This window comes from Pongo abelii, chromosome 5, assembly GCF_028885655.2.
Source record: "Pongo abelii isolate AG06213 chromosome 5, NHGRI_mPonAbe1-v2.0_pri, whole genome shotgun sequence".
In the NCBI taxonomy this organism is placed as follows: Eukaryota; Metazoa; Chordata; class Mammalia; order Primates; family Hominidae; genus Pongo; species Pongo abelii.
The window spans coordinates 113,348,799-113,376,652 of NC_071990.2; the positions used below are offsets into that span (position 1 = coordinate 113,348,799).

Here is a 27,854-nt window from a genome sequence, read left to right on the forward strand (position 1 = left end):
TTATTATTAAAATTAAACATAAAATTAGGAAAATATTCACTGAGAACTCCCGAACCTTCATTTCTGAGGACAACCAAGGTCCTTAGGTCATGGTTTGAGAAATACTTCTCTAGTATGAGAGTGTGGTATTGAAGGTCAAGGTAGAGCGGTAGTTCACAAAGCAGTGAGAGTCCTGGTGCATGAGAATCCAACGGGAAGTCAAAATACAGGTCCTGGGCCTCAGCCCTGGATATTCTTTTTCAGTGGGTGGTGAAGGGGAGTTGGGGAGGGCTCAGGAATCCAAAGTTTTCCTGGAGACAGTTGGACACAGATTTTAAAACCACCACTTGACTCAATGATCTCTAAAGTGCAAAAAGACCTAGCATGTTCTTGGTTTGGACTAATTATTACCTTTGTTTAAAACAGATATCCACACAAATCAGCTGCATATTTAGAAAAGCTCTTTTGGAGAGGTTCAAGTTCACAAATACATTGAAAACACAGATTAGGCTAAGGTTAACTCAGGCAATTTAAGAGCTTGGCTGTTCAAGCAGAAACCCTCCTCATTCCCAGGGTCAAACAAATCAAAAGCAGCAAAGACCACCACAATTTGGAAGACATAGCTCTTCTGGCTCAGTTTCCTCATCTGCAAGATGACAAAATACAACCTTCTCTAAGGTGGCTGTGAAGATGACAGATGAAGAATGTAAAGCAACAAGGACGTAAGTGATCACTAATCAGTGGCACTATTTAGCTCAGAGCCATAATTTCTAGCTAAGGAAACTGAGACTCAGGGAAATGAGCCAACGTGTCCCAGGAACACATTCGGCAGTGGCAGAAGTTGGACAATGACCACCATGACTCATACTGTCACCTGTTAATTCTTATTGAGCATTTAGTCAGTGCCAGGTCCCACACTAAAAACTTTGCAGTATTATCTGATAACAGTTTTATGAGATGGGTAACTTTATTTTCTCCATTCTGTACAAGTGGAAATTGGCACTTGGAGAGGTCAAAGAGCTTGCCCGGGTGGGTCACAAAGTGGTGGAGCTGAGATTCACACTCAGCCAGGCTGACGCTCAAATCTCTTCTTTTCAACACTCTACTTTCACTTCCCAAACTAGTGCTCTTGTCTGGAGCCTTCCACTCCAGCAGCAGATCTGACCCAGCCTTACTGGGTAATGGCAGAGCTCATGAGCATCCTATGTGGGCTGAGGCATTTATCATCTGTAATTCCTTGTCAGAGGTGGGCGTGCTGTCCTGCTGAGGGTTTGGGATGACAGAACCCTTCTCTGCACCCCTGTGTGATTTTACAGGACTGTGCCCTTAGGGTCCAGGTGATTTCACTTCTGGGAGCTTTGCATTTGGTCAGCAGGGCTCTATCTAAGGCCATTAACTCTCCCCGTGGGGGCCATCAAACACCCATTAGCAATACTGCTTAGTCATTATCAAACTAAATTGAATTTAACCTCAGACACTGAGGAGAAAAAAACTCCATCCTGGCTGATTAACAACCGCCGCAGACCTCCAGTGAGCCAGAAAATGAGTAAATCAGGTGCCTCCTATTCCTGTGTCTCCAAGTAAGGAAATACAGGGTAAGTGTGTCACAAATTTTAATCAACCCAATGTATTCGATCATCTCTGTCAGTCCCTCCTAATAGATGAAATTCATGTGGACCCTAAGCTCACTTTCCCTCTTATGGCAATAAATAAATAAATTTTAAAAATCCACAACCCTTTAGTGAAATAATTATCCACATTTTGCATATTTAATAATCATATTAACAATACCTTCCAAGTGCAAAGATTTTTCTCTGTATCACAGATACTGTGGCTTTTTTTTTTTTTTTTTGAGTTTCAGACCCACTTTTTGAGAGACAGAGGGTGTTTTCTTTGGAAGTGAGATTGCTTATAATTTAAAGTTTACATTTTAAGCCCCAGGTTGACTTTGTGAGCCTGTCTGTGCTGTTGAGGGCCTGCAGGTGAGTGACTGGGTGCTTGACTAGTTCCGCTTGGCTCTTCCTTCCCTGTCTCTAGGGCACTAAATATCATTTAGCTGCCTAAACACAATGGTGAGGCCAATGCTAATGGCATTTCTGTTAAAAACAAGAAAACCTGTCTGAGAGACTGTTTTAGCAAAAGCCATTTTATCTTACAACACTGCGAGCAGCTGGCAGGTGGAGGGAATGGGAAATATCTTACCAGGAGTCATTCAGTGGAAAGCCTCTCGTGCTCTGCGGAGAAGGCCTTTCTTACATGAGCAAAGCCCAGAGCAGTTTAGAAAAAGAGAGAAAAGAGTGTCATGTGCTTTTCAAAAGAAGACATTTATGCGGCCAACAAACATATGAAAAAAAGCTCATCATCACTGGTCATTAGAGAAATGCAAATCAAAACCACAATGAGATACCATCTCACACCAGTTAGAATGGCAATCATTAAAAAGTCAGGTAATAACAGATGCTGGAGAGGATGTGGAGAAATAGGAATGCTTTTACACTGTTGGTGGGAGTGTAAATTAATTCAACCATTGTGGAAGACACTGTGGCGATTCCTCAAGGATCTAGAACCAGAATTACCATTTGACCCAGCAATCCCATTACTGGGTATATACCCAAAAGATTATAAATCATTCTATTATAAAGACACATGCACACGTATGTTTATTGCAGCACTATTCACAATAGCAAAGACTTGGAACCAACCCAAATACCCATCAACGATAGACTGGATAAAGAAAATGTGGCATATATACACCATGGAATACTATGCAGTCATAAAAAAGGATGAGTTTATGTCCTTTGCAGGGACATGGATGAAGCTGGAAACCATCATTCTTAACAAACTAACACAGGAACAGAAAACCAAACACCACATGTTCTCACTCATAAGTGGGAGTTGAACAATGAGAACACATGGGCACAGGGAGGGGAACATCATACACCAGGGCCTGTCAGGGGGTGGGGGGCAAGGGGAGGGAGAGCATTAGGACAAATACCTAATGTGGATGACGGGTTGATGGGTACAGCAAGCTGCCATGGCACATGTATACCTATGTAACAACCCTGCATGTTCTGCACATGTATCCCAGGATTTAAAATATAATTGAAAGAAAAAAGGAAAAAAAGAAAAGAGTGTCATATGTAAATACCAGCCAGAGATTCAGAAAACCCAAACTCCTGTGGAATTTGTTTACTTTTTAGTATCGTATAAAGCTGGTACAAAGAATGGGCGAAATAATAGTTTTGTGGGTTGTTTTTTCTAATTTATTGCTCTATTGACAAAAGGTGACTCACATTTTATTTACTGAGGAAATCTCACTCTTTTTTTGGGGAACACTAATTTTAGTACTATTTCTCAATGATGGAGAGAGAAAAGAGTACTACCAAAACCATCTAGAGAATCTTTTCAAAATACACATCCTCAATTTCCTTTTTCCCTGTGTGCTTATCCTGAGAGGTGGCCCTGGCCTGAAGCCCTAGGAAGCATATTGTTATTTGCTGTATCTGGGGGATGGGATTTGGGAAAAGCTTCCCTAAGGGGTTTTGAAATGCAGTCCCTCAACCACTCGTAAGCATCTCCTTCAGGACTCACTGAACGGGAGTATGGCAGAGCTGTTGAGTGTGAGAAACAGAAAGCTTCCTTTGACCTACACAGAAAATAGAGAATTTTATTGGCTTACCTTTCACAGTTAGGTCCAGCATAATTTTCATTACAAATGCACCGAACAGCTCCATTTTTCCTATAGCAGGATTCTGCAAAACTAAAATTGGAAGCAAATATTAGAAGTCAATTCCATACATCACCGAAGAGACTGTCTTAACTTTTTATCAGATTACCTCTATGTTGGTCCCATTAAAGTTCTAATGGGTGCACTCATTTTCTTTATTTAAGCCTGTACACATTTACCTTGCAGGAAAGGTTAGGCCAGCAGGCCCCAAAAGAAAATGCCACTTGTTGGTGGGACCATTTCCCAGGTCCTATATATATATTTCAAGTACTAGTCCAAAACATGAATCCCAAAGCCGGAAATAAAATAATCAAATTCTAGCTGCAATTTTGGATTTATAGGAGAATCCCCTTTTATTTCCATCACTGTCTATGCAGTCATTTAAAAGTTTCCCCTTTTTTTCTGCACTAGAACTTGTCCAGTTTTAAAGGGAAGGAACCAGTTCTAAACTACATAATCTCCACAGAATTTTAGTTTCTTTCATGTGTACTTTAAATATTGGAAATAAGGTTGCTGAGACTGGCTGAGTTGATGAAAGTCCCAGTCAAGTACTGCAGCAAAACACAGGACCCACCATAAAAGGATTTTATCCCATGGAACCCTCTCTCTTTCTTCTTCTTCCTTTTTTTTAAAGATAATAAAAATTAGGACACAGGACAAAAAAGTAATAAAAATATTGGTTTAGTGGAATAAATAAGTCTCCTCACTATTAAGGCAAGGGAAATGGGGTTATGGTCTCCACGAGTTTGGATAATTCTTCATAGACACATGAATTGTGTGGGGCATAAGGGTGTGTGTGTGTGTGTGTATGTAAAATTTTAAGGACTTTTAAATTAGCTTTGGCTTTGGTACTGTACAACCAATAAAGTGTGACCCGCTGCTCTCTTGTTCCTTTATGTATCAGCATTTCTTACCCTAATGGTGTTTGGAGGAAAGCAAATAGATGTGTTTATTTGTTTGAAGACATTTAAAAAATCAGTCAGAAAACAATATGTGCTTCTCAGTGAAAGGCAACACCCACAATTTATTTTCTCTAACAGTTGGATAAAAACATTCCAACCAAATTACATTTCTTTGGCCTTTTACCCTTTATTTTGCTTGTTCTGATTTCTTAGCCTACTTAAAGAACCACTGTCAATTAAGAGTCCAGAACAGGAACCCCCGCTTCCATCTTTCTTTGAAGGTGTTCCACCCAGCAGCCCGCCCACGCTTGAAGGATGCAACATCTGCTAGGGGCATCTGGAGTCATCCGCCTGTAGCTGGTGTCCTGCTGTTTCAAACAGATGACATTTGCCTTAATTGGAGCGATTTCCATAGCTACTGGTAGAGATGGAGGACGTCTGGCCAACCCCCAAATAAATACATGAACATTATGCAAATGGTCCCTGGGAACAACTGCATGACCACTGGTCTCTGTGGCCAAGGCAGACTCAGCGGCAGGGCCAGCCCTCAAGGGTTCATTTTTGTTTCTCATCAGCATTAACTGTTTATGTTTTGTCTGGTTTTGGCTAGGGAAGTGAAAACACTGCTTCTCTCTCAGCCCACTGTAACCACTGTGGTGCCCATTTCAAGTGGAAGGGTGCCTTTTGCTCTTAGAAAATCCTTAGGAACTTGGAGAAAAATAGACTCGGCCCTTTGTTTGCTTAACCCCCTCAAGCATTGTTTCCTTGCTTTCTTGTAACTGGAAATCCAAATCCTGCGTCTGTGGGCTCAGCTTCATCAATGTTTCAAAATGTAATTCAGAGTCTAAACTAGACGCCTTTCTGAAAAGTCCTGGAACTTTCATTTTTATAGAAAGTAGCAATATGAATTTCTTAAAAAGCTGAAAGAGGCAATGGGCATTTGATTTTTGATAAGATATTTGATTAGTATTTGAGATTAGCTAAGTTAATAATAAGTCCAGATCAAAGGTTAGAACTTTTTAGGACCCAAGAAAATTTGTTCTGTTCCATGGCCACAGACGAACCTCTCCTCTCCTTTTTTGCAGCCAGTTTCCCGAGCAAGGGATTCAAGTAGAGCTGTTGTCACTACAGAGAAAAATCTGTAAAATCCCTTGGTCTCTCACACCCTTACCAATTCCTCCCTACTCCTACATGATATTTACTTATAGGTGACACACTTTTTATTTCATTTTCATTTTCAGTAGGTTTTTCAACCTCGAATCTGTACTATTAGAGACTTGAGTTTTCATATCTGTGAATACGTACCTAAATTTAGAGCACATTCTCTAAGTCCCTTCAGTGCTCCTTTGAACCCTGGATCCACTTACACAGAGAAAAAACATGGGCAGACATGGTGCCTTGATGCCTTTGGAAACTGTTTCCTCTTTCAGGAAAGGAGACTCATTCCACAGTTGGCAACTTTTGACTTCATTTCTTAAAGAGTTAGCAGCATTCAGAAATGCTTCTTGCTCATCTAACATACCGGATAATGTGATTCAAAAGGTAAAGGGTCATTTGCTCTAGGAGTTTCAAAACACTGCTGTATTTTGACCTATCTTAATAAAGGTGAGATTTTTGACTGTTTTATTCACTGCTGTGTCACCAGTGACTAGTGCATGACTGGCATATAGTAAGTACTGACTACCAGTTTTTATACCAGTGTATAATAAGTGCTCAATAAATATCTGATTGCATGTAGACAAGGCTTCTCAGTCCATAGGGAATGATGTTCTAAAGGTCTCATATCCCAAGACCAGGTAATTTAGATAAGAAAGTCTTGTCATGCAAATAGGGTGAAAAGTGCAAAAGTGGAACAGCATAATTAGAAAGAACCATCTGAGATTGCCTGCCTAATTCATCTGCTACTGCCAAAAAAAAAAAAAACAAAAAAAAACAACTGCAGCTCGATGCTTACAAACCTTTTCTGAGCAGATGAGGCTACACAACATCTTTATGAGAGAGTGAGTGAAACCAGCTACGAGGAAGTTGGAGGTAATATATTTAACAATATATACCATGGCAAGAGAACTGTGCTAAATATCTCACCAGATGTGATTAAAACTAATGCTTGAGAGCAGAATATTAATGAACAATGAAAAAGTATACCAAGACGGAGCGAAGGGAGCCCATAAATCAGGACATACTTGAGTGAAAATGACAGAACAGTTAATGTTTGTGTTTTCTACCCTCACTGTGAGTACCATCCATTTTGCACACGTTATTAATACTATCAGACATGAAAAATTACAGAGCAAGGTCTGAGGCAGTTTAACAGTTTCTAAAGAAGGACGGGGCTGAAAAACGTCTGACTACTCTGACTCTTAGACTTGTCGTAGTATTTGAATACATCCCCAGCTATTAGGTGAAATGTTAGTTGATATTGGTGTTCGATTAAGGAAAAAACATTGGGGGAATCTGATTGCCATCTCTCTTTTTCTTTTCTGTTTATCAGTAAGTGTGTGAGTATGAGTGAGTGTGTGTGTGTGTGTAGTAAGCATTCAGATTTTTAAAAGTCATTTTATGCGTATCATTTAATCTTTAAAACAGCTGTCAATTACATAAATATTACATCAAAACACTTAGAACAGTGCCAGGCATAGAGTAAGAAAAATCTAAGTATTAGAAAAAATACAGCAGTATGTGTTCAGTAAAGGCAACTTCTACCTTATACCTTTCCATGTTTAGGGTACCAACCCAAATCCTCCACACATGTTATCCTAGTCCAGTCCTCACAACTCTATGATGCAGATCCTTACTTCCTAGTTTGATTTGCTGTACTAAGAGAAAATCTGAAATACCGGGCTGCTAAATGAATCAAGGAGTAGAGCCAAGATCTGAACCCAGGCTTCTTAACCAAATCCCTTGGAAAGTGAGATCTAGGGAGAAAGTAACTTGTCTGAGATCACATGGGTATTATGTGTCAAAATATGAATATGAACCTAGATTGGCTACCCTTTCCACTTGTGGCATAATAAAAAAAAACAATATTTACCCTTTGGTTCCTGGCACAGAACTCCTGTAATTCTTGGAATTTCCTGAGGGAAAAGACTGTCTTTTGTTATTCATAACAGGCACCTTTCAACCATATCTGAGTTTATGCTAATGAAGTGACTCACAGTGGACCCCTAGATACCTTCAGAGTGGGAGCCTATGACCAGAGGCACCACCGAGGAACCAAACATGTAATTGGACGTTGGGAATTTCAATCCTCCCCACCCCGAACCTCCAGGGAGGAGAGGCTGGAGATCGAGTTCAGTTACCAGTGGCCAATGATTTGACCAATCATACCTACGACATGAAACTTTGATAAAAACTCCTGAGCAACAAGGCTTGGGGGGCTTCTGGTTGGTGACACGTGGATGTGCTGAGAGCGTGGTGCTCCAGCAGAGAGCCTGGAGTCTCTGCACGCACTCCTTCACTCCCACCTCTCCATATCCTGCTCTATGCATCACTGCCATGTAGCTCTTTTGGAGTTGTAACCTTTATAACAAACTGACAGTCATAAGCATAGCACTTTTCTAAACTCTGTGAGTCATCTTAATGAATTGTCAAACCTGAGGAGAGGTTGAGGGATCCTTCTCAAATTTACAGTCTTCTGGGAAGAAGTGTGACTAGCCTGGGGACCCCATTTTTGGCTGGCATTTGTAGTGGGGGAAGTCTTGTGGAACTGATCTCTTAATCTGTGGGATCTGCGCTGACTGTGGAAACTTAGTGTCAGAACCGAATTGATTGTAGGACACCCAGTTGGTGTCAGAGAATTGGTTATTTGGAAAACCATGTATCACTATACCTGCTAAATTCCATATTCTGTCATTTTAAAGAGAATAAAATGGCCAGTGATGACTTAATTACTGGATTTATACATATTCCATTATTTCCATTAAAATGTATGTCTCTTTCCTTTAACTTCTCACTCAGGTCAAAACGTAGCCAGAAAGTGTTCCTGTAAATCTTCTGTGAGCTGATTGGCCTAAAGCATGCATTCTGTTGATCTGTGTTCTAATTCTGACTGAAAAGCCGTATGTAGGGAAATGTTTCCTTTGTGAAAGTCAGAAGAGGCAATACTACTGAAAATATGATATTATAATGAGTCTGTTTGCATTACCAGTTGTGATCACTCTAGGTCAAGAGAAAGTCAAGAAAAGATGAGACTATCCTTGCTTATAAAACATAGGAGACTTTATTGACCTCATGATGCACCCCAATATTTTGGGAACAGAGTCATCATCTATATTGTAAGCGCTTAAGCATTCCAGGTGGTGTATTTAGACTAGAAACCTTTTCTATATCTTTTCCAGTCTCATCTCAATATGAGGTTTTGCTTGTGGAGAAACCTCAGAACTCTGGGATAAGGCAAAACAAAACAAAACAAAACAATACATAGACTGATCATTAGAAGAGACCATCCTCCTTCAGGACTTACTTGGCCAAGTGGGGCAGGGGACAGGGGCACGGCTGGCAGAATCGGGGTGCTCCCCTGATGGAATCTCCGATATAACCATCCAGACACTTTTCACAGTGCTCTCCTGTTGTGTTCCGCTGGCAGTGCTATGAGACAAAGGACAAGAAGATTGACAAGGATGCAAAAGAAATTTTAGAGACAGCACATCTAAGCATCATGCAATACCTTTTCAAGCAAAAGGGATGTCAGGTCAGACAGCACAGACTGTGTGCGGCAGTACGGATTAGCATGAGGAGTCACACTGGCCCCAGTCAATGCCAGAAAGTGTGGGTAAGTGGTGAATGAATTTTTCCTGGGCTTTTGTGTGTGTGTGCTAGCAGCCTGGGGACTCTAGAGTTTGTGTGCAGAGGAGATTATTCGTCCGTTACTCTTTTGAATTCAGAGTGATAATCAGAATGATCAAACCCTGGATGTTCCAGAAATATTGGCTTATTGACTTCGAATGAATATGAAATGAGAAACCAACCAACCAACCAAACAAACAAACAAACATCCCCCTGATACTTATCCATGGTAATGGGAACAATAAGGATTTATGGTCTTGGAAGGATAAAATGTGTCAGACTATAGTATAAATGGAGTAGAAGGTAGATAAAGAACATTCTGCTCATGGGTTGGTATCTTGGATAGTGACATAGAAGAAACAGTAAGGAGGTTTTTTTTTTGGTACGATTTTTCCACTTGTAGTAAAGATTATAAGAGTAAAAGCACAAAGCAGGCTGACCCTTCTGTCTGGAATGCCATTCATCATTCAAGATCACACTAGGCTGCAAAATCTCTTGAAAGTACATCCTAATGCTCCCTTTCAGGATCCTTCCTTCTTTTCCACTACCCATACTGTAGTGCTATTATCTATTCTCAGCTTCATCACCCCTCCCCAACTCTGTGTCTTTCAGCACTGTATTGCCATTAACTCGAATGGAGTAGGCACTCAGTAACTGTCAAACTGATGGATTAATTTCTATAAGGGGCAGTGAGCTAACACACAAACAGCTTTCTTCTATGGGATTATACTAGTGGTACAAGGCAAAGCCATTAGCTCTATTTTTTCATCTTTACATTCATGAGAGTGTATAAAGGTTGAATTGGGGTTGCAGTGAAAAATTATACTGTTAGAATTAGAATGCCATTGAAGAAGCACCCTCCTACTTGAGCAATTGCCTTAGTCACACTGATGCATAAGAGCTTCAACAGGACTACTTTTTTAAAAGAGTGGAGGAGCCTTGGGAAAGCAAGATGGAGTAGCAGTAGACTGAACTCTGAGGTCCTTATTTTGGCCTTTATGCTTTATTTGAGGTTCAGAATAAAAGAATAGCAAGGTCCTGCTCTAAACATTTTGTATGGATTAACTGACTTAATTCTCACAACAATCCTGAAGTAGGTTCCTATTTCCCCTGCCACCCCAACCCCTGCCATTTTACATCTGAAGAGACGGAGGTGCAGAGAGATTAAGTAAATTGCCCAAGGTCACACGGATAGTAGGTGTCAAAAGTGAGATTCAAATTCAGGAAATCTGGCTCCAGAAGTGAACTTGTTAGTTTCCATATTATACTGCTTCTCCAGTATTGTTGAAGAAAAGGCTTAACAAACAGTAGTAAAATGAATGCATTAGAAGGCATCAGTGTTACACTTTGAGCTTCAATTGAAATATAATATTAATTCATTAGTCAAAGGGGAAGAATCTTAATAAGGGCAACTAGCTATCCAGGTTGAATGTTCTTCAGGCATTTGATCAGCCATTAGGTATGAGCAATCTTTAGTCCCTGATTAAAATTATGTCTGCAGAATAGAATTTAGGGGCTAGTTCAGATTGCCTGACAGATCAATGAGAAACTCTGAAAAATAAAGTATGATATGCAGACAACAGGATTTTAACATATTCCCTTACAGTTCTTAATACTGTGTCTTGTGCTAAGTCAGTCTTCGGAAATATTTATTGGGGAAAAATGAAGGAAAAGGGAAAAGCGTGAATTAATGAATTTGTGTCTGGAGCAAATAAAGGAAATTAACATGAACCCAAAGCTAATACAAAGTTGTGGCAATCTCTCATCCCAGGAAAAACCAATGAGCCTTACCCAACTACCATGAAACTAAGCCATAAACAATCTGGCAGGGCTGCTTGTAGGCTGGGGTTAAATTTGTCTGACTTCTTGTTGGATGGATGAAGCCCCTCTCTGCAGAAGAAAACAGGCCCATTGTAAGATGTTAGGCCATTCTTTGTGCCCAAAGTGACTACTGTGCTGCAAAAATGAGCTAATTCCCAGTTCTGTCCCCTTATGGCTTGATAGATGCTTTAGATTCCTTGTCAGGGAATCTAAATTAATTCTGCCATGGCAGCCATGGGAAGCAGTGACCCTCAAAAGCAAAGCCACCAAATTTCTTTTGCCCTCTAAATGCTCAGAATGCAAGTATGAACTTTCCTCATCTGCCTTCTTTCAAAAGGTTTATTATGAAATTCCCTAAAAGGCTTTAATGCACATTCTGGGAGATTGGCAGACACAGTGCTGGAGGCAGGGAGAAAAGGTCCCTAGCTCCTCCACTTTCTAGCTGATCAACTTTGAACAAGTCTCTTGACCTTCCTGGTTTTCTATTCCCTTATCTGCAAAGTGACGATTTATACTAGATGGCCTTTCAGGTTTCTTCTAGCTCTGATAATTTTTTACTTTGAGATTGCAAAATGTCTTCTGTTTTACCTTCAGTGCTCTGGCATTTAAAAAACAGAAAACAAATATGACAACAATAAAAAAAGTATGTTGTTGTGAGGTGGATGGTTTGGCTCTGGGTCCCCACCCAAATCTCATGTTGAATTATAATCCCCAGTGTTGGAGGTGGGGCCTGGTGGGAGGTGATTGGATCATGAGGGTGGTTTCTAATGGCTTAGCGCGATCACCCTAGTGCTGTCTTGTAATAGAGTTCTGAGATCTGGTTGTTTGAAAGTGTGTAGCACCTCCCTCTTTGTGCTCTCTCTCTCTCTCTCTCTCCCTCACCTCCCACCACAGGCCATGTGAAGATGTGCCTGCTTCCCCTTTGTCTTCCATCATGATTGTAAGTTTCCTGAGGCCTCCTCAGAAGCAGAAGCCTGTACAGCCCACAGAAGAGTGAGCCAATTATGCCTCTTTTCTTTATAAATTACCCAGTCTCAGGTACGTCTTTTTTTTTTTTTAATCCAAAGAGTAAAGTGAAAGCAAGTTTATTGGCAAAGTATAGGAATAAAGAATGGCCACTCCATAGACACAGCAGTTAGGTATGACTTTATAGCAGTGTGAGAATGGATTAATACAGGAGGAAAAGTTCATTTTTTAATAAAACTGACTCCACTTAAAAATGAAATTAGCATTCTGAACTTTTAGCCAGTGGTTAAGAAAGCTATATCTAGATAATCGATTGCAGATAAGTGTTGGGAATGCCATTTGGACACCAACTGTGTCTCCCCAACATGAGAAATGATGTCTCTCATGTGCTTGATCACAGGACCAGAATAATGTAGAAAGAAGGCTCAAAAGAATCTGTTTAGCCTTCCTGTGTTTGTCAGCGTGCTTTATGCAAGACTAGATCCATGGATCTCAAAGTATGCCCAGGGAGGTCAAAACTGTTTCTAAATAATACGAGATATTTCTTATATTTTGCATTCTCATTTTCTCATATGTGTAAGGTGAAATTGTGTAGAGGCTACACAACACAAGATATCACACAGATTGATGCAGAAGCAGATGGCAGAATCCATCTTCTTCTATTAAGCCAGACATTAAACATATTTTCAACTTGTAAAATATGTTTGTTTGATAAAAACATATTGTCTTAACATGCAATTGCTATATTATTGCTATTTTCAAATGAATTTATAAGGATTAGAAAATTTTTCAGTTTAAACTTCAAATGCAGTAAATATTGGTATATATAGTCCACATAAAAAAAAGCTCTCTGGTATCTTTAATAATCCTTAACAGTGTAAAGGTTTATGAGATCATAAGGTTTGCAAACTGCTCTCTGTGTAGATCAATACTTATCCAACTTCAATGTGCACGTGAATCCCCTGGAGATCTGGTGAAAATGCAGATTATGAGTCAGGATGTCTGCAACCTGAGGGTCTGGATTTCTAACAAGCTCCCAAATATCATCCATGCAGCTAGTCTGGATTACACTCTGACAAGCAAAGGTCTAAATAAAAATACCTAATATTGGCAGCACTGTTTGCTAGTTACATACAGGGTTGGGCCTGAGCCTGAGTTTCTAGCATAAGACAGTACATCTTACTGCCATAAAGAAGTGACCCAAGTATCTCATAAATTACAAAATTAAAGATTTTTGCATTTAGGGTAGCTTGTTATTTTAGTAACCATTCATTCACTTAACAAACCTGAATTAAGCAGGTATAATAGACAATGAGCCATATCTGTTATTAAAATGAAGAAGGCCTGGTTCCTGCCTTTGAGTAACTCACAGACTTGAGAAGAAAACAGACAGGTCAACAAAGAATAATACAGTGTGTGAAGGCTATGTCTGAGGTATGCAGAAAGTACATACCTGCTATGGGACAAAGATGAGGGAAAGGCAGCTTTTAGCTCTTCCTGAGAAAGTTGGAGAAGGCTTAATGGAGGTGGTGACATTTGAACTAAGCCTTGAAGTTGTCCTTCAAGAAATCGCAGGTAGAAAACAGGGAAACAAGTTCAGGCACAAGAGAGTGAAAGAACAAAGTATGTTTAGGTGGCAGTGTGCTCAGTGTGGCTGGAGGAGAAACTCCTGGAGGATTTTGGAAAGAGGGATGCCTTGATTGGGTTGTGTTTTTGAAAGACGTCTCCATTGCTGTGTGGGAGACAGAGTAGAGGAAGGAGAGTCTGGAGCCAGGGGATGGATGATGAGTTGTTGGGAAGCTGTGTCAGTGGTCAGGGAGGTTGTGGCTGTGAATTAAGGCAGTGGGAAGGGATAGATGAGAGCTCTCTCCTAGTTTGAATTGGTAGGATATGATGTGAAACTGATGTTTGGGGAGGTAAAAAAGGAGGTCAATGGAGCATGGGGGACCAGCAGAGTAATGCTGTCACCAACTCAGGTGGGGAGTATATGGGGAGGACCAAGTTCAGGTTGGGAGAGAAAGGATGAACAATGTGTAGATAACTCATTACTTGCATTCAGTTTCTGTCATTTTTTTTTTTTTTAAACAGAGTCTTGCTCTGTTGCCCAGGCTAGAATGCGGTGGTGCGATCTTGGCTTACTGCAACCTCCACTTCCTGGGTTCAAGTGATTCTCGTGCCTCAGCTTCCCAAGTAGCTGGGATTACAGGTGCCCGCCACAATACCTGGTTAATTTTTGTATTTTTGGTAGAGATGGGGTTTCGCCCTGTTGGCCAGGATGGTCTCGAACACCTGACCTCAGGTGATCCTCCCACCTTGGCCTCCCAAAGTGCTGGGATTATTGGCTTGAGCCACCGTGCCCGGCCAGTTTCTGTCATATTCTTATATTGATGGGCGCACAGCAACAGGGGACTCCATTGAGCTGTCCAACCTTAGAATTCTTTGGACACGAAACTTTCTGACTTCGTTTCAGAACTTCAGTTATCATGGAACCAAACTGATGATGCTTTCCAAAATTTCAAGTTTTTCCAGGTTTGCAACAGATGGAAAACTTGTCAAAGTTTTCATGAAAGGATTATGCACTTGATCTAGATACCAATTTACAATAGCAAGAAAAACAGGAACAAGAAGTCTCTATAATCAGTTTCTTCCTGTTCTTCAACACCTAATGAATATGCTGGTTTATTGATCACATATCCTTAGTCTTACAGGGACTTATATGGTTGGTTTCTGCTTTACACGGTAATAAAATAGAGTTCAAAAATCATGAAAATGCTAGTGTCTGCAGAAACTGAGATGTAATATCTTTGTTTTCCTGAATAGGGTTTTAATTAAGCTCTGAGACTAATAAGAAACCAATTAGCCTTCAATATATTGGATTGCTTCCCTTCTCTTTGTGCCTAGGGTAGGCTGGAAGTTCATTTGGGTGAATTAATTTAATGGACAAATTAATTCTTAATCAAAAGGAAAATGAGGAGCCCTGTGCCTGTGGTGAACTTCAGGTCAGGTTTGTCCCATTCTAGTTCTGGTCATTGGGCTCCTGGCTTTCTCCTAATGACAAAGCACTCATTCTTTAGATGGTAACTAACCTTAGTTAGAGCTCCTTCTGGGTTCTATGTACTTAAGCCTCTAGGGCTGGGATGAAATATGGATTATCTGTGACCAGGCATTTCTGCCACCAGCCACCTATCTGCTTCCACTTGTTTTTTCCCCTCAATTCTTATCTTGTGCCTCCTTCTAGAACCTTCGTAGAGAGCCAGCCATATCCACCAGAGTTGCCTGCCTTTGGGTCCCCACCGAGCTGACTCAGCTGAGAATCCTGTCCAATGTGTTCTAGTTCTCATAAGATGCAAAGTGGCCCATTGGAAAGACACTCAAAACATAGCAGATTTCTAAGCTGTTTTATTTTCATTTAGCCACTATTCTATATTTGAAAGATTAATGTTCCACTAGTAACAAAAAATCTCTTTGCTGGCTTGATATGTGTAAAATGGTAGCATAATTTTGTATACTCTGTATCTTGTGGCTGAATGGCTTAGGTCAGCTTTACCAACAGCTTAGTTAAAATCAGTCTGTAAGTTTTAAGTTCAAATTGACATTGGACATTGGAATTGAGGAAGAATTAGAAGCAGTTGAAGGTGAACAAGCAGATACAGAGGTCTTACATGCCTTCAAGATAAAAGCAAAATAAGACAAAATGAAATAAAAGAAGGCCTTTTATTTTTGGTTGCTTACAGGAAATGAGAGAAATGAGGTAAGTCAGGCAACCTGCAAGAACTGACTGAAACACTGGTGATGACAGTGAGCTACAAGAAGTGTTCATGTTGGAGCCCTGGCTTCTCTGGCTCCCTGAGAGCTGAGAATGAACAATAGGGCAGAAGCTGAAAAACCTGGGTCTTCTCCGTCAGTAGTCTGGGATAGCGGCACCAAAGGAAACAGAAAAAAATGAGTTTGATTCCACTGTGACACCACAGACTTAACATATTTGCAACTAAGTGAAATAAAAAATTCTTTTGATATTCATATACAAGCATTTTCTGCTCCTTCACTTACATTTAATTAAATATAAATATACCTTTTTTCTTTTTTTCTTTTGTTTGTTTATTGTACAGATGGGATCTCATTAGTTGCCCAGGCTGGTCTTGAACTCCTAAACTCAAGTGATCCTCCTGCCTTGGCCTCCCAAAGTGCTGGGATTACAGGTGTGAGCCACCATGCCTAGCCACTATATCTTTTTTCTTTCTAAATTAAATTTATAAGAATATATCTATATGTGTAGCTCTGGGGGATAGGAATGTGGGTGATTTTTACTTTGTACTTCAAGCCATTTATAATTAAAATAATCTGTTTAACAGGGCAATTATACTAATGTATCTATATTTTTTGTCTGTTTTCTTACACTGAACATATATTACATTAATGAGGGAAAAAAGATATTTTTCTCTGGACAGGATGAGGTGGAGAAACCATCATTAAGATGAATAAAATGGCTATTTCTTTTTGTATTCATTTTCTGCATTGGAACAAAGTAATTGCAGGAATGTTGGCAGCTTCGCTGAGTGCACATGTAAATGTGTATATGGTAGTCCATCCCTAAACATTTATTAGAACCTGTTATGTCACAAGACCTTGGAGGCAATCACATGATGTTTGTTCCTCTCACCACTAGGTCAGAGATAAAGCCATGATTGCTCCCATTCTGACATTGTCATTGTAAAAAGAGTGGCTTAGTCATTTCTTTCAATAGACACTAGCAGGAGGAACTTCTCCCCTCTTTATCTCAGTCTTTCATAATATTGACTGCCTAACAGCAGCTGATGTGCTTGACAGTCTCCACTGCTTTATGTTTTAATAAATCAGATAACAAACAACCTTTAATTGGTCAAATTATCAGAGATGTACGTTATTAGTTCAAGTGTATCCATGGGATTTCCCCCCCCCCCAAATGTCACTGGGATTAAAATAACAGGAAACCGGAGATGGAAGCATTAGAAAGGGGTAGACTTTGGCAGCTGCAGATGCCTACACTGAGACAGAGGACATCCTGGTTGTAATGCTTATTTAAGAAGATGGGGGAAGGCAAAACAAATATCAGGACTAAATAAACACTACAAAGAGATAGCAACATTAGTATTTTGTCACTTAATTCTCTGTCCCTAGAAAAATGGCACTTCTAGGGTTAAAGATTAATAAAAACATTCGCATTTGCATCTTAATGTGTGAATAAAATATCACTTTCATGTACACACCTTAGAGGCCATTTAAAATAAAAATTATCTAATAGGGACAATTATGCAAAAGTTGAGTGCATTTAAATAAGTATTCTTATAGTTTATGCAAAAATACTCTTGTAGTTTTGGAAAACCTCTTTTTTGTCAGATAGGAACTTGAAGAATTTTTCTGCTGTATCACACAGCTCACGAAGGAAAACATGCTATTTGAGCATAAGTTCTTATAAATGCCCTCTATGACTTCCACTGAAGCCACTTCTGGTAAATATTTCAAAACCCATTTTCACTTAAGTTGTCAGTCCATTCATTAAAAATGGGAAATATGTAGCAAGTACTTTTCTGCTGGAAGACTTCTCAATCTTCCGCACAAGGCTCTATCATGCTTCAATGAAGAACACTCTGTTGGAGAATTTATTTCAGTTCAGGAAAAAAATAGTCTCCTGGGGGCTTAAACACAGACTTGCAAAGACCACAAGGGCAAAGCTTTCATTTTCATCAGCTATTGGGTTCAAACTTAAATTTCTTTTTTAAAAACTAATTTTGATCTATAGACCTGGTTATTTTAGGTTCTAAAATAGGCTAGGCAACAACTGTTTCATTCTCCTGGTTTACGTGGAATGAAGCCAAACATATGGCAAATTATACGATTACAGAGGAATTTGGATGTTTGGGTTCCTCCTCTGTGTATTATTTTCAATCCCACCACCATTGGTCTACAGCAGGCAACCAGCTGCTGAGGGTGGTGGGGCAGGAGCCTCCGGGCGCATGTGCACACTCATGCATATGCCTTGGTGGATCCTTAAAATCAGAAGTAGTTTATATGAGGTGTTTCACAGGAAAACTTGAAGGGTGAACATAAGCACTTGATTAGCAGTCTGCTCCTATGTAGCTCAAACATCCGAAGTATATTTTATCTTCACCCAAGATGCAAATGCCCAGTGAAGTATGTGAAGTGTTATAGGTGCCCCAACTTACCACACAGAATCCTGAGCCGTCCAAACACTTGTTGGAATTGCCATTACAGTCGCAGGGCACACATTCTCCCGACAGGGTGCGAAAGAATCCAGCATTGCATTTCTGCAACAGACACACCAAACCATTTTGATTATTGAAAAGATTGATTTTGGTCAATATTTTCTAAGAAGAAATCAGAGAAGGTGATTATTAAACAATCTAAACATTTCTAAAATGAATATACTAAATGATATATACAAAACATACTAAAATAAACTATTTATACTACCGTTCAGTGATAGATGATGTATATATAATCTTTGTTACATAACTTTTTCCCTCGTCTTTCACTTTTCAGGAGAACAGAAATGCCTTTAACACTGTCTTATCATTGCAAGGAAGAATAAGAAGGTATTATGTAACAGTAAGGGAGAAGAAAATGCTAATGTTTTCTTCCAGTATAAGCAAAACAAAACAAGACAACAATTAAGTATTAGTCAGGGTAAGGTCATGCTCCCTGTAAATAAAGACTTCTTGTTTCAGAAATCATTAGCTATAGGATAGCAACTTAGCTACAGGATAGCAACTGACTTTTCATGAACTTCAGCTCTTAAAAGCATCTGTTTCTTCAGATGCTAACATGTTAAAAGGAGGGATAAGGCGGTTAATGAGTTCTTACACTTGTCAAGTCCTGTGTGGGTGCTGTTCATATATGTATTTCATTTGTCTTCATAATGCTGCGAGGAACACATGACTTTCCCTTGTCCTAGTGATGAGCTCATGAGATTGAGAGGTGCTAAGTGGCTTTTGGGGATGTTAAACTATCCTGTCATGCACCAATTGACCTGCACAATCATCAGCTGCCCTCCCCAGATGTCATTTGTGTGCCATTTGAGACACATTATGAGATTGTTCCTGGTTTATGCGATTAGGCTGTGGATATGCATTTGATATTTCTTTGGAATGTCTCAGTGATGAAGGGCAGAAATGGCATTATGGGCCTGGAAATCCACTCCCCGCCCATCAGACAAGTTTATGTCTAAAGAATTCCAGACAGATAAGAATCTGCTTTGTTTTCACAGACTTACAGAGTCCAAGATTTCACATCATACACCCCCATTGACCCATTGTAGTTTGCACTTCCCTGGCGACCAGGAAATTTTCATTATATCTGGCTGAAGTCCCTCTGATTGCTATGCAAACCTATTTCCTCTTGCTTTTTACTCTGTAAAGAGTCACTAAACACCATTCATAGTATTAAAAAAAACACACATCAGTTCACACTTTAAAACTAAAATTTAATAAACCCCATTTGGAGGAAGTTTAATAAAGAGTAACAACATTTGTCTATGAAAAAAAGGCAAGGAAATTCCACATTTCCAAGTTAGAGAAATAAGGCTAAGAGAAGATCAATTTATAATTTCTTAATGGAGAGTTGTGGTTGATGGTAAGCTTCTTAGTTTCCACTAGAAAACAAGACAGGGAAAGGCACTAAGATTGCAGTAGGAAGCATTTAATTTAGACCATTTAATTTCACATTTTTAGTCTTTGCCGCAAAGTAAAACATACATGTTTTCATTGTGATGCAGTACACAGATTGGTATCTATATCTATATTGGTATAGATATGGAGATAGATATAGATATCCATATATATGTGTCTCAGAGAAAAGATTCACAAAGTAATAATGTACCTAAAACTTCTCTATTGTATTTAAAAGTACATCCTGGTCATGACCTATAAAATTGATGTGATGACCCATGAATGTGTTGCAGTTTTGCATTACTGCAGGGTTTTCTTTATAAGAGTAGTGGATAAGAGTAGTGAGGGTCTTAATATTAGTTATCTTAGTAGCCTCTTAAATGGTGGTTTCTGAGCTCTCTAAATGACCATATTACAGTCTTCTGGGGAGCTTCTGATTCAGTGAAACCAAAGGATCTGCATTTTAAAAAATAACTTTTGTGTTGTAGAATAACTTTAGATTTACAGAAAAATTGTGAAGGATCTGCATTTTTAAAAAGCTCCCCAAAGACTCTGATATTTGACCAGGTTTGGAAGCATCTCTCACAATGCCTTGTATATATTAATTGCTCAATGAACACTTGGTGATTTGGGTGGTTTGGACAAGGACAGCAAACTGGAGACATATATACTATTGGGAGCCCACAGAATATACTGATAATCCATCCACTGCTCTCGGCTAAGGCTAGATTTCATCTCAACTTTTTGTCAACAGTCCAGCAGCCAGTGCCTAGATTGGACGGCATGCAAGATGAAATCTTTGTGATGTGCCAAGTTTAGGAGGAGAGTTCACTGTGAGAGCCTGTCATTATCCACTTACCACTCCCCAATCTGAGATTATGACCTTGGGTGAAGGATAACTTGGCTCTGATCTCTTATAATGTGGGAGATGGGAAGAAAAGGGAGGTAGGAACAGGGCTGTGTTGAGTCATTTGGCCCCCCACTGAGAGGGCGAGGCGGGCTGGCAGGGAAACCTGGCACACTATGTTCCTGCTGGGCCTTGTCCACCTGAAAGAATTATATTTTTCAATCATCTATCTGGGGGCCCTGGGCACGCCCTGCTAGAGCACATGTCCTGGGTAGCTTGGGTCTGGTGTTGTGGAACTTTGGAGGACTCCCTGGAATGGAGTTGTTAAGTGGTTCAAGAGAAGTTTGAGTGTACTGAAGGATGAGCTGTTTAAGATTGTTTCCTTTAGGTGGAAATATTTCATCATGGCTCCAGTGAGTCCTGTTATTTATTTATTTTTACTGAATCTTTCTTTGAAATTTCGAAGGACCTGGCAAAATTGGCCTTTTTGTAATATCAAAAGGCAGATATTTCCAAGTATGAAAGTAGAATGATATATTTTTAGTTTTCCTCCTGGTTAATGTAATTGTTATCCTTAGTAATTCTAACACCTCTGCTATTTAGAGGCCTGTGAGAGCTGAATGGGTTCTCCACAAATTAGTGTCTATTTTCTTTTGGAAGAGTCTCCACAGTTTACTAAACAAAGATGGTGTTTGTGTGTGTCTGAGAGAGTAAGAGATGAAGCCTTCCAATCAATTTTTTGATACCACACTGAATCCTGTTTTCCACATGAGAAGCCCGTCCTGTACTAGACAACTGTAAAAACACAATCTTAGCATTCAGAGGATCTGTACCTTCTGGGGTGCCATGGCCTTTTTAAAAATTGATAGTAATAACAAGGATAATGATGGTGATAATTATAATATAGTGGCCATCAATGTCATACAATTCCAAGAGTTCAGACTGATCCAAATCTTGTTCTTTCTTTGCTATAACTTGCTGCCCCTCATAAATAAACACATACATAAAGTTTATTTAATTGAACATGAATATCTACCTGTTTAAGTCACTGTGTCAATTATGTTGCACAATTCTCTCACTTGACACCACAGTAGCCCTATGAGGTAGGTTCCCTTGTCTTTGTTTTACTGGTGAGGACTTTGTGACTTACAGGGATGTATTACTGAAGCCGGCTAATACAGATAAGAAATGGTGGACCCAGGATTTAGATCCTTCATTTTTCCCTCAAGTTTTAGCTCTTAACCATCTTGTGTGCCATTAATATATTGAACCAAACCTTTCTTGTTGGACATTTAGGTTATTTCCAAATTTTTGCTGCTATTAACATTTCAAAGCAGGCTGAAATGGATAAAAAATGTAAAATGCCTCCTTTAAATCCCAGAAAAAAATCTTTGCTAATAGATACAATACTTAAAAATACAGTTATTAATATATGAAAACAATTGAATGGGATATTCACTTTTAACAATATTTGTTTTAGCCAAATTTTCTCTTTGACCAATTACCTTCCACTAAGTCACTTGTAGATCTTTTGCAGCTCTTTATTATTAAGAGACTCTTATTATCACAGCTTGCCTCCTGTTCTACCATTAAGACTGAATTAATCAATACCGTTTACTTCTGCCTTTGAAAAATAAGAGTGAAAATTCCCATTTGCTTACTTTGTCATATTTAGTATGAGGTGTGGCTTGGAGTAAAATCATTGTATGTGTACTTGCCTAATGTTACATTTATGGAAATGAGAACTAGATGTAACTTTATGAGGAAATGAGTATGGTGTATCTACATGTGCCAATTACATTTAAAGGAACTGGGATGACAGGACATGTTGTTATCACTGCAGAAGGAATTATTTCCAGAGGTTTATCATATGATCATAATATTATTTATTTCATAAGATATAGTTATAGTGAATTAAGATTGTTTAACAAAGTGGACCAAGTGAATGACCTTTATATGTGTCTGATTATTTTTGTCTTCATTTGAAGAGCCCCTTGAGAGCACTAGAGTCATACCAACAATACTGTCATTGGATATAACATTTTTAAAATTTTCTAGAAATATTTAAATCACTTTCTTTTGGAGGATAGTCCAGTATGCATACTTTGGCTATGGCAAACTTTTAAGTCATTTGCAGCTATTAAATAAAGTGGGTACCAATCTAAGTAATAAAATTTTAGTTAAAAAATTTTCACAAAAATCTCACTGTTTCCCAAACACTATCACAGAGGAGCTAATTAATTGCCCACAAGTCACTACTTTTGCACAGATACAGAATCTCTGAGAACTTCAGAATTTCTGTTGAGAAGCCTGATTTACTAAATCACTTACATACTCGAATAGATCTTCTAGGGATCTAAGGTCTCTAATTACCCATTTAAACAAACCAACAATGGCAAAAATTGATGGGATTTAGGAAGAGCTAGAAGTTGTCATCTGAGAGTATGAGATAAATTCTGAGGTTTCTGAGTCCCAAAGAGGATCAGACCCAAGTCTCTAGCTCCAGCAAATGATGAAGAATTAATTATAACTAAATTCCATCAGAAAGAACACACTCTACAGCCCTAGTGTCTATTCTCATAGGAGCTGATTGGAATAGTTATTTGCATTGTGTTTCCAACCAAAGATCTATGAACATATGACATATATTGAGTCAACTCGCCTTCCTTTCTGAATTAGACTTAGAATTTGATTCAACAACTTTTGCTTCAGTTTATTGAGGCTCCAAATAGAAAGCATAAAAACAAAAACAAACCCAAAATCCCTCTAAATTCATTCACTGGTGTCCAGAATCATTGCTACCATCCAAATTAGTCTTCTTCAAATTTAACGGCCCACATTACATTATCTTTCTGCTTAGGTTTTTGTATGTATTTAATGAATCCACTTTTCTCTTGTTTCCAGACAACAATGATTTTTAGTTCTAGTTTAGTTATAGTGAGTTCCATGTTTTGTTTTAGCAAATAATAAAAGTCAGCTTAAGATAGACTGTTATGCTCAGTCAGGAACTAAAGCTGTGTGCCGTTACTTAAGAGTCTGTGGTTTCTGCACAGTGCTGACTTCCATCTGCCTAAAACTTGGGCAGACTTAAGAATCAGATAGTATTCAAGGATTTTCTAGTGGGGAAAAACATGATTTAATCTATTCAAAAATTTCCAAAATATTCCACCCTTTTCTAAGGAGGAATGACTTCTGAGAACATATGAATATATTAAATGAGTAGGTATTTCGCAAGCCATTTTTTTCTGTGTCAGTGAAAATAAAATATGAAATATCTGAAATGGCAAGCAGTTCTGAATTTAAGCTTTTGCTAACTTTTGGCTCCATATGTTTTTCAGATAGGGCTTAACATGTCCTGATTTTTGGTGTACAAACCTATAAAGTGCCAAAATGAGTTAAATGGATTATGTGTTGCAGTTACCAAGAAGTTGGCTTCTTGATTGATTTTACTTGAATCTGAAGACAATTACTCACGCATCCTCCCTTGGGCATCTCTAAGCTCTTGTTTGCATAATTGAAATTCCCCACATTTTAATAGGCAAAGTTAATTTTTAGATTTTGACAGCGATTTCACCATAACTCAATTAGGAAAGTCGTTTCAACATTCTTCAGAGATTTATGCAATTCAAAGGCATTTTTTCTTAGGATGGCATAATAAAGCTAGGCCAAAAACCAAACACAGACTATGGTGCTGGTTTCCCCTACTTGGCCTAGAGAGTTACCTTTGTGCTTACTGCTCAGGCCCTGTATCCGCCATACCTTGCTCAGCTTACAAAACACTCCAGCTCTCAATTTAACCATCAATAAAATAGAGACTGTGACTTAGAACCTGAGGAATTCCAAGGAGCATAGAGCCATCCTAACCACTCTTAAGCCAAGTCCTTTAATTTTGTAAAGAGTGGAGACAGGGTTATCACATGTTTACATCACATTTCTGTGGCTACTCCTCAGCACTCTTCATGGGCTTCATGGGTGGAAACCAGTGATCCACTCACAGCTCTCAAATAACTGTCCCTGAATCCTGTTCATCAACTATTTGGACTGTAGATACCAACAGCCTTGGCGTGTGTTGAAGTACTTGCTACGCTTGCTAATAAATAGCCCTCTTTATTTGTCTAATTAAAACAATCAACTAAGAAAATCCACAGCCGCTACAGCCATACAGGTTTTCTTTTAGAAATGTTGGGTTTGAGGATGATTCTGTTTATTAATACTAATGAACATTTCTTTAATTTGCTTCTTGAAAATTATTTAAAGTAATTGTCAAGTCACTTGTTTATAGTAGAGATTGTTGCTTATATAACATAACGAGGCTTCAGTGGTGCCTTTTTTCCTTTGGTTTTTCTAGAAATAAATCTCCTGCTAACATCTGGCTTTCTGCTCTGGGTTCATCTCACATCGCCTCCTGTAACTGGCTTGTTCTTTTCACTCCTCGCCTTCCAAGCTATGGTTACACAACATAGCCTCTGAGGCTGCCAGATTTTTTTTTTTTTACATCTGAAAACTGACTCAGTTTTATTTAATTTACTGGGGCAAATGCCTTGGACACATTTCCAAGAAAGGAAGAGATGCGGCACACAACAGTTAGCAATAAGAATGAGTAGACAGAAATGACTTCAGAATTATAGGCATTTAGGGGATTTTGATTTGACTCCTTAGCTACTTAGAAGGAATCAGTGTTGTGAGGTGAAAGACATCTCTGTCATCTTCATCTGGTTTTTATAAATCACAGCTAATAATTTACTGACAGACACCAAGCACTGAGCTAAGTGCTTTTTATGGATGATCCAGTTTGATCATTACCATTTAATGGCCTATAGTCTTGCAAAAGTCTGCCTAAATTACTTTTCTTTTTATAAGAAGTTTGGAGGATGAACTGTCTATAAATGACAACAGCTTCTCTTCAGTGTACTCAGGGAAGGCAGTTGGGGTGTTTCATCAGTGTCCATTGCTGGTAGATGAACCTGCTTCTGTCTTGAGGTCCTGTGGGTATTTCAGTGCTATTCTCACCCTAGATTTCTCAAGATGCAAGGCACAAAGTGAAAGTGACTGGCAGGACATGTCTTTCCTTCCTTTTGCTCTTCCTCACAGGTTTTTGCATCACTGAAGAAATGCTACTGTGAATTAATAGGAAAAAATAAATGTATCCCAAACTTCTGTTGTACTCTCTTACTCTCAGCAGCTAATCCTGCTTCTTTCAATGAAAACACAGAGGCTATTGGATGGGAAATCTCATACTGTCTTTTTTTTTTCTAAGTTCCCCTTTGTCTTGACTAATCCTTGTGTCTTCTGCCCATCTCAGAAGCAGTACTCTTTTCACTGTAGGAAAGGGAAGCCCTGTATCTGTGCTCTGGGATCCACACATCTCTGGCCATCACACCCAGCCCCATCATCTGGCCTTCCTCTCACATACCATGCACTTTCACATCCGCAAGGATGAGGGGAGGCAAAAAGAACACTTAGGTGCTGCATCCTGTGTTGGATGAGCCTTGACATATTTACCTGGGCCCAGATCCAAGAATATCCTCCCTCAACTCTGCCTCCCCTTTATTTCCTCCTTCTTGTCCAGCAGATCTTGAGTGAGAACTTAATCGCACTGGCTCTGCTTCCTTCATGCTATGCTGATCCATGCCTCCATCCATCGTCTGGCTCTGCTTCCACTGCACACTGAAATTGCCCTCACAAAGATGGAGTTCAAGTACTTAACATTGTTGATGGCTGGGTGTGGTGGCTCACGCCTGTAATCCCAGCACTTTGGGAGGCTGAGGCATGCAGATCACTTGAGGTCAGGAGTTTGAGACCAGCCTGGCCAACATGGTGAAACCCCAACTCTATCAAAAATATAAAAAGTAGCCAGTTGTGGTAGCGTGCACCTGTAATCCCAGCTACTTGGGAGGCTGAGGCAGGGGAATCACTTGAACCCAGGAGGCGGAGGTTGCAGTGAGCCGAGATTGCGCCATTGCACTCCAGCCTGGGCGACAGAGCAAGACTGTCTCAAAAAAAAAAAAAAAAAGCAAACATTGTTGAAATTTCTTCCCTCCTTGAAGTTATCTCTTCTCCTGATTTCCAGGACAACTCTTTCTTCTGGCTTTTCCCCTGCCTACCTTTCTTTCTCACTTGTTTTTTTTTTAATTTAATTTTTTTTTTGGCAGGGGACAGGGGAAGGGGTGGAGGCAAGTGGTTCATCTTCTGCTGCTTCTACATTGCTGGTGTTCTCCAGGGTAACCTCCTTAGCCCTCTTTTCTATCTATATACTTTTATGTATGGATGAAATTTGTGGATGATGTTAATCCCTCCCCCAATTTTATCCTCCAGCTGTATTTTGGTAATTCCTAAGTCTCTCTACATATCCCTGATCTTACTTTTTTATGCCACCCCCTTGTTTCTAAGTGCCTGTTAGACAAGTCCATCTCCAGTTTTATAGGCACCTGAAGTTGAGTGTGTCCCACACTGACTTTATCATAGCCTCTCCCAAATCTTTTTTTCTCCTTATATTATGTTTATATTATGTCTCAGTTAAAGATAAAGACTATATAACATAAAAAGAAAAGGTAATGGGTTAACACTTTTAAATTACATTAATGTATTTTGCATTAAAGTAATTTTTGGAAATACTTCCAGAAGAGGGAATTCCTCAAGGATCAGAGGATGGTTTGCACATAGAATGACACAATGTAAGCACTCAAGTTGTCTTACCTTTTAGAGTCACTGTGCTATTACTGTTTATTTCAAATCTGAGGTTTAAATGCAGATATATGAAGTACCACAGAGATTAGAGTCTCAAGTGAGATTGACCTTACACAGTTCTGAACTGTTATAAACTTACTCTCTAAACTGATACCCCTACCTGTGCTGGGGTGGGCTGCAGGACTAGGAGTTCTCCAAATTTAGTAAACAATGTTTACTAAAGGTTAAGAAATTGGAATGTGCTAATTTGAAGTTTACATATTTGTTATATTATCAAAACTCAACAGTAACCACAGCAACTGCTTAGACCTTAAACAACAAAAGAGTTCTCAGGGAGGATAATTTTGTCATTGACATTGTTTAGAATTGCTGGCACATGGTGATAATAAAAAGCAGACTGAGTTTTAGTAAGTTTTATTGTTGTTTTTAAATTCTCTACACATAATGCACACCCTTGCGTCCTCCTGGGTTAGGCT

At 39.2% G+C, this 27,854-nt stretch overlaps 1 protein-coding gene across 6 annotated transcripts in view; it reads right to left on the reverse strand.

Moving 5' to 3' along the window:
- The window catches only part of LAMA4 (laminin subunit alpha 4), a 194,119-nt gene that overhangs the window by 88,787 nt on the left and 77,478 nt on the right, over nucleotides 1–27,854 (reverse strand). For all 6 annotated transcript variants that reach the window (XM_063724955.1, XM_054558043.2, XM_054558045.2 and 3 more), the window contains exons 3-5: nucleotides 18,384–18,485; nucleotides 9,071–9,195; nucleotides 3,659–3,739 (exon numbers count right to left, since the gene is read on the reverse strand). In XM_063724955.1, coding sequence (XP_063581025.1) covers nucleotides 3,659–3,739; nucleotides 9,071–9,195; nucleotides 18,384–18,485 — 308 coding nt within the window. The remainder of the gene's footprint in view (nucleotides 1–3,658; nucleotides 3,740–9,070; nucleotides 9,196–18,383; nucleotides 18,486–27,854) is intronic.